This window comes from Erpetoichthys calabaricus, chromosome 10, assembly GCF_900747795.2.
Source record: "Erpetoichthys calabaricus chromosome 10, fErpCal1.3, whole genome shotgun sequence".
In the NCBI taxonomy this organism is placed as follows: Eukaryota; Metazoa; Chordata; class Cladistia; order Polypteriformes; family Polypteridae; genus Erpetoichthys; species Erpetoichthys calabaricus.
The window spans coordinates 140,692,217-140,704,246 of record NC_041403.2 but is presented as its reverse complement, the minus strand read 5'-3'; the positions used below and the strand labels follow the sequence as shown (position 1 = coordinate 140,704,246).

Sequence of the window (12,030 nt, the reverse complement as noted above, 5' to 3'; positions counted from 1 at the left end):
AATACAATAGATACATTTTTAGATCACAGTGACTTTGCAAAGCATTGTGAAACACACTACGTAGCCATCATCTTTTTGCCCTGTTGCCTTCTGGGAGACATTATAGGGCCATAAAAACCTACACCTCCAGACTCATGTCATGTTTATTCTAGAACCTTCTCTGAACTGAACTTATTGAAAAAACGACCATTCCCCCAAAACTCTGTTTTTAGGGACTTTAAATGTAATTTTGCTTATCATGTGAAATACTGTTGACTGTGTGCAACCAAAAAGAAATACACGCCTTTTGCGGCTTCACTCTATCGCGGATTTTATATGTAAGCATATTTAAATATATATCGCGGATTTTTTGCTGGTTCGCGGATTTCTGCGGACAATGGGACTTTTAATTTCTGGTACATGCTTCCTCAATTGGTTTGCCCAGTTGATTTCATACAAGGGACGCTATTGGCAGATGGCTGAGAAGCTACCCAATGTACTTTTCTCTCTGTCTCTCTTGCGCTGACATTCTCTGATCCTGACGTAGGGGGATTGAGCAGGGGGGCTGTTCACACACCTAGACTGTAGGGACGCTCGTCTAAAAATGCTGAAAGATTATCTTCATGTTGCTCCCTTCTGTGCAGCTGCTTAGTGAAGCGACATGCTGCACGGTGCTTCGCATACTTAAAAGCTCGAAGGGCACGTATTGATTTTTGATTGTTTGTTTTTCACTGTCTCTCTCTCTCTCTGCTCCTGACGGAGGGGGTGTGAGCTGCCGCCTTCAACAGCTTTGTACCGGCGGTGCTTCACATACTTAAAAGCCAAACAACCCTATTGATTTGTTTGTTTTTCTCTCGCTTTCTGACATTCTGTGCTCCTGATGCGCACTCCTTTGAAGAGGAAGATATGTTTGCATTCTTTTAATTGTGAAACTGGGAACTATCATCTCTGTCTTGTCACGGAGCACAGTTTAAACTTTTGAAAAAGAGACAAATGTTTGTTTGCAGTATTTGAATAACGTTCCTGTCTCTCTACAACCTCCTGTGTTTCTGTGCAAATCTGTGACCCAAGCATGACAATATAAAAATAACCATATAAACATATGGTTTCTACTTCGCAGATTTTCACGTTTCGCGGGGGGTTCTGGAACACAACCCCCACGATGGAGGAGGGATTACTGTACTGTTTATCTATCTATCTATCTATCTATCTATCTATCTATCTATCTATCTATCTATCTATCTATCTATCTATCTATCTATCTATCTATCTATCTATCTATCTATCTATCTAGCTGTCTGGCTAGCTGCCTATTATATATACACTCACAGCAGCCAGTGGTTGAAACACCTCATAACTCTTCTGAACCTTACTGGCTCCGTCTCTAATCCCCAGAACTCCATTTCAGCCTTAAAGTGTTGGACTCAAAGACAGAGAGAAGGAGCCATAGCTGACCTGGAAAGCAAAGCTGCCACCACCAAGGAGGACCTGAGAGGTTAGTAAGAGCCTGTTTTTCATTCAGCTGTTAATCAAGGGGGAACTTAAGTCAGTCCATAAAAAATGGTGGCCACCCACCATCATGTACCGACCCTTATTTAGCATAATGTGATAGATATGTTCATGATGTTTGAAATACTGCAGCTATTCAGGTTATTAAGCCAGGGTATAATGTATTCTGTACAAACTGGGGGTTTATTGCCCTGAATCCAAACTACCACTTACTGAATTTATTGCTTTAGTTTTCAGGAATATAAAAAAGGAGCAGCAGTTGACACATGTCTTTTGGACAGTGGAGAGGTGACCGAAAAACATTTGGCTAATATCAAAGAATTAATCAAATGAATAATTTGTATGTGTGGAAAGCATGTATGTTTTGGCATGAAATTCAGCAAACTGGCCAACATGGGCGAAGGTTTTGGCTTGGAACCAAACTTAAAGATGAACGATCACTTAAAATTGGAGCTGTTCTCCTAGGCGATGTGCTGTTTGGGTTTTATATTGCGTGACACAGATTGTGTGTCATTCTGGCCATCATCATTTCATCCAATCATTATCAAACCCACTTGTTCCAATTCAGGGTCACAGGTATTTTACAAATCTAAATAATAGAAAACTCATTCTCGTGCAGCAATTATTTTTAATTGTCCAGTGACCAAATGTTCATTTGCATTAAAAATCTGTTATTGTACTCTGTGTTAGTGCCATCCAAAACATGCTTCAAAGAACAATCTTATATATAAACGTCTACGCGTGGAAGTGTGTGTGTCTGTCTGGCCCGAAAGTGAGAGGTGGAGTCGGGGTAAGGGCTCCGGCTCCAAGGATATGCAAGCAAGGCCAGCACGTCGGTAAAGGGAAACCTCAAAAGAAAGAGTCATTCGCTTAGCGGCTAATATAGGAGCGAGGTGAGCATATCGGTAAAACAGTATCCCTTTTACTTTTTCTCCCACCGCTAATACAGAAGCAAGGCGAGCACACCAGCAAAAGGTCCATATGGACAGCTGTGTCACTCTGGCTCTGTGCCTCAGGTCGATCTTTTCTCCATGTGTTTCTTGGTTGTGAAGGTGAAGGTTAAGAGCAGTAATAAAAATATTCCATTAAAAACAACAAGGTTAAAACAAATCAGAGAGACAGTTCCTTTAAAACAGTCATGATCCCCAATGTTGCCTTCTCAATGCTGACTTCTCCTCACCTTATCCCGTACAGGATCAGGCAACTGAGGAGATGCCCAACCAATAGTTTGCAGTCAACAATTATATCCAGGCTTGGGTCCCTAATGCCAGGCCTGGCCCAAGCCGTACACTTCTCCTACTCCTTGGTGATCACTCAGTGGACGCGCCTTTTCTTCAGCCTCAGGCTCCTGCAGCCCTGAAGCTCACTCCTGACCACCTGCATCTTGTTCTTGCACTCTTACTCTCTCACTCACTCACTCGCTCACTCTCTCTCTCTCTCTCTCTCTCTCTCACTCTCCTATCTCTGTCTCTCTCTTCTTTTCTTTATTTAACCTCCATCTCTCCAACGTCTTTTTCTCTCACTCATCAGTCTATTTCCTTTCCTCCTCTTCTCCCCCGCAGGCTCCTTTTCAACTATCCTCTCTAACTGGGTGCAGGAGTGACAAGCTACTTCTCTAAGGCACAACTGAGACACCCAACCAATCCACTCATGCCACATTCACATGTGGTGCTATTGGACCAGTACCCCAGTTAAGCCAATTTAGCACCCAACTGGCGCCCCGCATATAATTATTTATTTAAAACTGCCTAATGCTATAGACCATCTCTCACCTCAGATTCCCACATTCCTCTGATCACCAAGCCCATGTGAGATTGCCATTTTCCCCCCTTTATAGGCTCTAAGACCCTTACAGGTTCACAGTGACCTTAATAATACTGCCTAGCTCTTAAATGGCTGCTCACTATTTTGTTTTATCCTTACATGTCTCTGTCAGCATTATGGCATTCTCTTGTCCATGTTCACAGTACTTGAGGAGCGCCTTAGGGCTCTGAATGCAAACATCCTAGAAGCACGAGAAGAGCTGCACACCCTGCAAACCTATGAGGAAAGCCAGCGCCCTGAAAAAACCCAGAGGATTTTGGAGCTTGAGGAGGATGTTGCGCAGAAGAGGCGGGCTCAGCAGGTACAACCATGGCACTATGGTGAACTGACATTAAAATGGAGGCGATGAAAAAATAGATGCCACTTCAGGGTAGCTGCTAGCATTCCTTACTAGCATCTGGGTTATCCAGGAATCACAAAATTTGGTTGTGCCCCACATATTGCCCCTATAAATAAAATGCATTATTATTATTATTATTATTATTATTGTCTACTGACCAAACGACATCTGATAATACGAAGATTACAGGGACTGTTGGCCATATTGCCTTTTAATTGAAAGGTAACCATAGACGCAACAAACTCGCTATGTTTTTCTCTAATGACTTCTCTTGGTATGAGGAGCCAGATGCGTCTGCTTTATCCCACCAGGCTAAGAATTCATTCTTGCATTCACCCTAGGGTTTAAAAAAGCAGTCACTCTATTCAGTATCTAGAACTTTCTATGAATAATAAGAGGCAAACCGCATAGCAAATTGTAAAGTGTGGCCATTCCACAAAACAAGATAAAATGCCTGGTTTATAATATAGTTTTGTGCTGCAAATACTTTTATCGTTCTTTTGTAGAACGTCTTATGTTCATTTTTACATACATCAATCCCATATATTTCACAGAAGCACATTAGGAGCCTAGTCCCTTAGGCTCTTCTATGCTCTCTTCCTATTTCCCCCACTCCAAAACAGGATAAAAGTACTGCCATATATCTTTCCAGGTAAGACTTGGCCACCATTGCCCAATGGTTATCTCAAAATGCTTGACCTTTTGTATAATTCACCTCAACAAAATATAATCCTGCAGAAGGAAGAACAAGGCATTGAGATGGTGGCTGAGGCAGAAGTGGCCAAACTGGACGAGTCCTCTCAAAGGGAGCAGAAGCAGCTCCTGGCTTTGATTGCAAAGGTAGGTGAGTATTGGGGTTGCAGTTCTAGACTGTGGAGAAATGGCTGGGCCAGGACTAGCAGAACATCAACACAAACCCACAGTAGTAGAATTTAACATTACTCTCCACACATGGCCCCATGTAAACTTATAAAGTGACTTTTCTGTAGTGGAAAAGAGCCAAGAGCCACCCAGGGCTTCACTCTGTATATCATCACCCTGGGAAGGATGTTACCCCGAAGACCGTTAATCTCAAACAATTTTTATTTTTCATAATACCTTTCTTGGATGAACACCATCCCAAAGCATATCAGTCAGTGATCCATCAACCCATGAGTGATGCTGTCCCAGAAGTAGTGGATCATAGATAAACTTGTTTTATTTTGTACGGTGCCTTTCAATAATGAAAACCATTCCAAGTGTAACCACTTAGTGAAATATTACTCTGTAGACGGTGGGTGAAAATTAAAATTATTTCATATAGTGTCTTTCTCCTAGAAAAACACTCTGAAGTGTGTCACCGTGCAAATGATGAAGCACAATAAACAGTTTATTAAAAATATATTTATTTTGTGTGTTACGTTTCAATAGTAAACACCATGCCAAGCTTTAAATCAGCTTGCAGTAACCAAACAGTTCATCTCAAAGTAAATCTCTTTTGTATATTGGCCATCAGTGCAGTGTCCTGAATTAAAATCCTACATGTACAGTGATCCCTCGCTATATCGCGCTTCGCCTTTCGCGGCTTCACTCTATCGCGGATTTTATATGTAAGCATATTTAAATATATATCGCGGATTGTTTGCTGGTTCGCAGATTTCTGCGGACAATGGTCTTTTAATTTCTGGTACATGCTTTCTCAGTTGGTTTGCCCAGTTGATTTCATACAAGGGACGCTATTGGCAGATGGCTGAGAAGAAACCCAACTTACTTTTCTCTCTCTCCCTCTTGCGCTGACTTTCTCTGATCCTGACGTAGGGGGATTGAGCAGGGGGGCTGTTCGCACACCTAGACGATACGGACGCTCGTCTAAAAATGCTGAAAGATTATCTTCACGTTGCTACCTTCTGTGCAGCTGCTTCGTGAAGCGACATGCTGCACGGTGCTTCGCATACTTAAAAGCTCGAAGGGCACGTATTGATTTTTGTTTGTTTGTTTTTCTCTCTCTCTCTCTCTCCCTGCTCCTGACGGAGCGGGTGTGAGCTGCCACTTTCAACAGCTTTGTGCCGCGGTGCTTCGCATACTTAAAAGCCAAACAGCCCTATTGATTTGTTTGCTTTCCTCTGTCTTTCTGACATTCTGTGCTCCTGACGCGCACTCCTTTGAAGAGGAAGATATGTTTGCATTCTTTTAATTGTGAGACGGAACTGTCATCTCTGTCTTGTCATGGAGCACAGTTTAAACTTTTGAAAAAGAGATAAATGTTTGTTTGCAGTATTTGAATAACGTTCCTGTCTCTCTACAACCTCCTGTGTTTCTGTGCAAATCTGTGACCCAAGCATGACAATATAAAAATAACCATATAAACATATGGTTTCTACTTCGCGGATTTTCTTATTTCGCGGGTGGCTCTGGAACGCAACCCCCGCGATGGAGGAGGGATTACTGTAGTTGCCGTATAGTTGTTTTGGATTTTGCACATTCTCTCTGAGTTTGAATGGGCTTTCTCCAGCCCTAAATTAGCCCTGTGTGAGCATGTGCATCAGTGACCACTAGGATGGTCTGCCCTCTCACCCAGTACTGCTGAGATATGATCCAGCCACCCTCAACCTCTAACTGGACTTGTAGAATTTAATGTTATGCTAGTTTTCTTTTGTGAAAACCAACCTAAGCCCATTATCAAGTGAGGCTTAATGCCACAGGCGTTGCTGCATCATAGGCAATAGATCACAGGAAATTAATGTTGTATAGTGCCTTTCTATAGTGAAACCCCTCCTAAGACAAATCTTTACACTATGGGTGATATTGCCCCATAACAAGTGGATCATAGACAGACTAAAGTTTTTTCAAGGAAACCATCCCAAGGTGTGTCATTCTTTGAATAATCACTGCAGTTGTTCAAAGATAGTCTAAATATATTCAGTATACTGCCTTTGCATAGTGAAAACCATATCTGCTTGCCTACTTCAGTGAATTATCATGCTGCAAGACCCATAGCCCCAGAAGCAGGAGAATGCAAATACGTTAGTGCCTTTTTGTAGTCGAAATCATCCCAAGGTGCTGTTATTGATGTGTAATGTTTCCAGTTGGTCACAAATAGACTACAGTCGACCTTTGATATATGACCGGCCTGACATGTGAACAACTTGATTTACGACCAAAATTTTTGTTTTGATTTATGACCAACATCTTGCATTATGACCTGAATGCGGTCACGTGTATCCGCTTGTGCGATTGTAAACAAACAGCTGAGAGCATTCGTAAGCGTCAGTCGGAGCCCAGATACATGTGTTTGTGGACGTAATTTTGGTCAGTGCAGTGATTTATATAATTTATTTCGATAATTGCTAAGGAAGGAAGAGAAGGTAACGAAGGTAAAGAAAGCGATCACAATCGAAACGAAGAAGGAAATTGTGCGGAAATATGAAAGTGGTGTTCGTGTGACCGATCTCGCTAATATGGACAGCATGTCGAAATCCACCATCTCGACAATTTTACAAAGAAAAGATTTGCATAAGGAGGCTCCTTCTAAACAATAACCACCTTCCATTTCATTCTCCTCCTCCTCCCTTCCTGCAGCCCAAAGATGTCAATTAAATGGTGAGTACAGTATGAAATTGTTGTTTCTGGTAGGCTAGGCACTTTTTATAACTTTTTGGTTAGTACATTAGAAAAATTAATGGTGTTTTGGTAAATTATGCACATTATACAACCCTTTTTATTATGAAAAGGTTAAGTAAGTGCTGCAGTGGGAGGTTCAGAATGCATTATGGGTATTTCCATTATTTCTTATGGGAAAAATAGTCTTGACTTACAACCAACTTGAGTTACAATCAGCCTTCGCGAACAAATTGAGTTCGTTAGTCAAGGGTCCACTGTACATTTATTTTATAAAGTACCTTTGCATAGCTAACGTTATTCCAAGACACAGTGTTGCTGTAGTAGCTTTTGTTCAAGTAGATCGCAGTTAGGTTAAGTGATTCTGCTTCATCTGCTAGGTCACATTGTCTGACAGCTGCCAGCAAGGCCTGGTTCTTAAGATGAGGGTCCAGATCACAGTTGTTGCCTTCCAAATGTGTCCACCGAAGCCCATGTGACCTCAGCAGTAAAGTCCCACTTGGGTTATGGAGAAGTGCTGTCATCCCTTCTCAGTTCCCTTTAAGATCCGGTTATGATGGTGCTCAGTATCCACAAGTACATGTCGCCTCACAGCCGAAGTTTACAGCTCTATCTGGAGATAAATAGGCTTGGAGCGTGCTGCATATTATTAGTCCTCCAAGTGTGAAAGCTTCATGGTGCAAGCCCTTCAACCTCTAATCTAACTCACCTTGCTTTTTTTCTCAATGCATCTGAAACCTGAGAGCAACCATTATAGCAGCAGCCTGAGGGTGCATCTGGTCAGTGCAACAAAGACTTATGTTGCTTTTCTTACTTTACAGACCAAGATATCATCTATGCCACGTGAAGTAACACAAATGGCCTTAATGAACTCCTCTATGAAGAGACAGATTGACATCTACAAACATGTGAGTTTTTTTTCTCTCTTTTTGGCCCTTGGCTGGGTGCCGTCTGGTTATTTTCTGTAAAATTTTTATATGAAAGGCAATTTTGGAAGTCCTTGGGCATCTGTCAGAGGATTTACATCTGCTCCCTCTCTTTTCACTTTCAAGTCCGTGCCTTCTGATCCTTTTCCATTTGGACTTCTTTAATTTCTTAAGTTTCAGTCAAGCAAAAACATATTAAGAGAATATTAACAGAATAGTAAAAAGACCACTCCAGTACAGAGGAGTGTTACCCAAAAAAAAATAACTTTACATGCTTCACTGCAGACTGCGTGAAATTCATTTTATGCTTTGTTTTGTAGATGACCAGAGCACTAGAACTTGAAAATGATGAACTGGAGAAAGCTGTTGCAATGCTGCTACAAAGTAGAGTAGACCCGCGACAGGAGATTTTTAGTGACATCCCACTTAGAATAACAAGGTATGTGGTAAGGGGGTCAAAGTTAGACCCCAGGGGTTAACAAGACCAGTCAAGTGAATTTGACATTGTTTGGTTTTCATCTTCAACCAATCAGCTTTAAACTCGACCAGGAACAGCAATGAAGAAAAATCTCTCATCATTTAAATTCCTAAGGAAGCCATTTTGGTTTTAATTTAAAAATATGAAGTCAGGTGCTACTGAGCACTAAGCCTCTCCTTTATAATGTCCAAGGCTAACTTTAAAGCTGATTGGCTAAATGTGAATGCAGTCCTGGAACAACTGATGACATCAGATGAACTGAACTTCATCTGCCCCCTTACAATGTTTGTGACCACTGCTGTGATCAGGCAACACAAACATAGTAAAAAGGGGTGAAAACTCTCAAACAAACACACACACACACACACACATACACACAATACAGGCCAGCATACTCGATGAATGTCCTAGAGATAGGCCTCACCTCAGGAAGCCTGACCTCAGAGTCAACAGGCAGGCTTTGGTCAATGGGGCACAGGTCTTAAATGTTTCAAAAGTCTTCTTAAAATTTCCCAGAAATGCAAAGTGTACTAAATGACCCTCAAGAGAGAGGAAAACCAGCAAACCTCAGGATTGAGACACATGGTAAACACAAGAATCCTTATAAATAAAGATCATTTTAAATAACAAAAAGCAAGCACAAAAAATAAGGCAAAAACAGAGAAAAATTAACAAAAGGGGTTTGCTTAAAAACACAGCTCAAGTCTATCAAGTCCAAATTGAAATCTAAAACGTAGAACCAATAAAAAAGTGAAAAATATTTTAAAAAAACCTCAACATACCTTCTCACAATCAGCCAGTCAGTGAACCTTTACTGGGGCCAACTCCTTCATCTGAATATAACGGCAGTAGGCTGTCCCAGCAACACTGACGTCAGAGTGGCCCTACCTGTTGGGGTTCCTCCACGAAAGACGAGGGACATACTGAAAAACACAATATAATTAATACTAACAAAACAATAAACATAACAATATGAACAAAACCTGTATAAATGCAAAAGGCCAATGAAAAATAATTACAAAAATAATGAAACAAAAAATGTGCGTGGGTAGCAACTGTAGGCTGATACATAACAATCAGGCATATAATAATACAGTTGGAGGAAATAAAAGGACAACAAAATTAGGAGGCTTCGGCTCCTGCTCATCAGATCTCTTGCAATAATGTAAGCATACTAGGGGGCTTTGCCCCCTGCTCGCTTCGCTTGAATCAGTCAGTCTCTGATATACCATATTTCTTAGCAAGCACTGCCTCAATGGCGGACTGGTGGCTCTGAGGCTAGGGATCTGCACCCTTAAATGCCAAAAGTAACTCTACTTCGTTGGGCCCTTGAGCAAGGCCCTTAACCTGCAATTGCTCCGTTCAGGGTATGACATTAATCTGCATCCAGCCCTCCAACCTACAGGGAAAAACCTGGGGGTTGGTGGCAGAACTGGCACTCCAGCCACCATAAAAAACCTCCCACTGCTCCATTCCATCTGAACGAGTGTGGTGCTGAGGTGTCACCCATTGCATGGCTGCACTCAGGTCCAAATCTGGGACCCTGAGTTGGTTTGTCATGTGGTGGGTGCGGCAATACGCTGTATCAGCACTGGCCCTAACTGTATCAATGTGTTTTGCAAAGTAAATACTGAGACCACAATATAACATAAACTGACATTTCATATCTATTCTATTAGATTATAGCATAACCCATAATTTTACATGTACACTTCCCTATTTGATCTCCAGCCTATTTTTTATTTCATTCATTCATTCGTTTCTGGTCCTCAATGAAAATGTTTAACTGTCAAGTCTGCAATTTCGTCACTGGAGGCAGTACCTTGGTGATGCTTTTTAAGTGGTGGGTCTACCTTTAATGTATCCCTAGACTTTCATGTCAATCTGCTTGTTTGCATTCTTGATTTGAACATAAAAATATAAGAAAATAATCAAAGAAGTTTCCCCAGTGGACTGGGAGAGGAATACAGGAGTCTATATTTTGACCAGAACTAAGAAAAATATATATACCAAGTTTAATGTAAATTTGTTGAGCCGTTCTCAAGTGATTTCCAGGCAGGCAGACAGACATTCTTAACTTTATATATTTAGATTAACTGCTTGTTTTTCTAAGTGCTTTACTATAAAAGACGCTAGATAAAATTCTACTGGCTCCACAAGCCTCCTCTGATTGCCAGTCCACCTGTGAGACACTATGAGTGAATGGCAAACGTAATAAATGTTATCAAGCTGGAAACTAGCTGTTGAGCCAAGAAGATATAGAATTATTAAATGGAGCAATTAAGGAAGTGATCATTATTTGAAATATTAATTATTTTCTTCCTTCCCAGATGCACTCCAGACATGGATGTTGTACTGGACATTCCCATAGAAGAACAGCTTCCTATCTAGCCTGGCTCTCTTCTTATCATGGGCAACGTACACTCATAGTGTGAAAGGAAATGGACAAAGTGGATTTTGGGTCAGCACATCCCCACAGCTACCAGACAAAAGAGTACCATGTGCTGTTTTCATTAGGCCTAAGTGCAGGGGATGAGGTTAAAACAAATGGCAGAGCTCCCTGATGTTAATGAGACCCATGCACAAATCCCTGTTTATGCAGCTCATCCAGTCACATATAAAGGTTGCAGTGTCATTAATGACTTCAACTTGATGATCCTGCCAAAACTGCTGAGGTCATTGCATTGGCAATAATGATTTTATTATGGGATTGCTCAAGCGAACTGTGTGAAGATATCTAATCACAATGACGTTTCAGAAGGTCTGGCAGAAAGCCCTATGGCATCAATAGTCCTCTCTTGTCTTGTTATGTCTGTCATTTATCGCATTTGGCAGCAATACCCCTGTAAGTGGCTGGTACACTCTCACCCACGGGGCACCATTTGAGTTTAAATGTTTACATTTCTAAACCTACAGAGCCACGGGGATGGGATGTTATGCTGTGTACGAATCTGAAAAATTGGCTCAGCTTTAGAGTGCATGTGTGACGCCATGGCTATGTTCTTGTTTATTATTATCAGTGCTGTGCGCATCTGTATTATAACACTTGTGCAATTTGTGTTGTAATAAACAGACACTAAAAAGCATTTCATTTTATTTACTACATATCAGAAATTTCATCATCTTAACAAGGTGATCTTACTTCAATTCAGGATTGCAAGAAGCCTGAGCCTAATCTGAAGACAGCACTCTGAAAACAATGAGCAAGTGGCAGATACTTTGCCATCCATCCATTTTCTAACTGAATTATTCAGTGCATAGTTTCAGGGGCCACCATTTTCACTGAATGCAGCTCTGCACTTGCCATTGAAAACACCTGTTGATGAGATGTGGCCATTAATTCCTTCCAACTTGGAAATGGTTCAAAAACCCATAAT

The 12,030-nt window shown here is 41.2% G+C and overlaps 1 protein-coding gene across 1 annotated transcript in view; it reads left to right on the top strand.

Annotated features, from left to right (window-relative positions):
• Positions 1-11,739, top strand: part of c10h20orf96 (chromosome 10 C20orf96 homolog) — a 42,030-nt gene extending 30,291 nt beyond the window's left edge. Inside the window, exons 6-11 of the mRNA XM_028811984.2 lie at positions 1,375-1,474; positions 3,456-3,613; positions 4,391-4,492; positions 8,071-8,157; positions 8,496-8,614; positions 10,984-11,739. Of these exons, the coding sequence (XP_028667817.2) occupies positions 1,375-1,474; positions 3,456-3,613; positions 4,391-4,492; positions 8,071-8,157; positions 8,496-8,614; positions 10,984-11,044 (627 nt within the window). The 3' untranslated portion in view covers positions 11,045-11,739. The remainder of the gene's footprint in view (positions 1-1,374; positions 1,475-3,455; positions 3,614-4,390; positions 4,493-8,070; positions 8,158-8,495; positions 8,615-10,983) is intronic.
• The last annotated feature ends 291 nt before the right edge of the window (positions 11,740-12,030 follow it).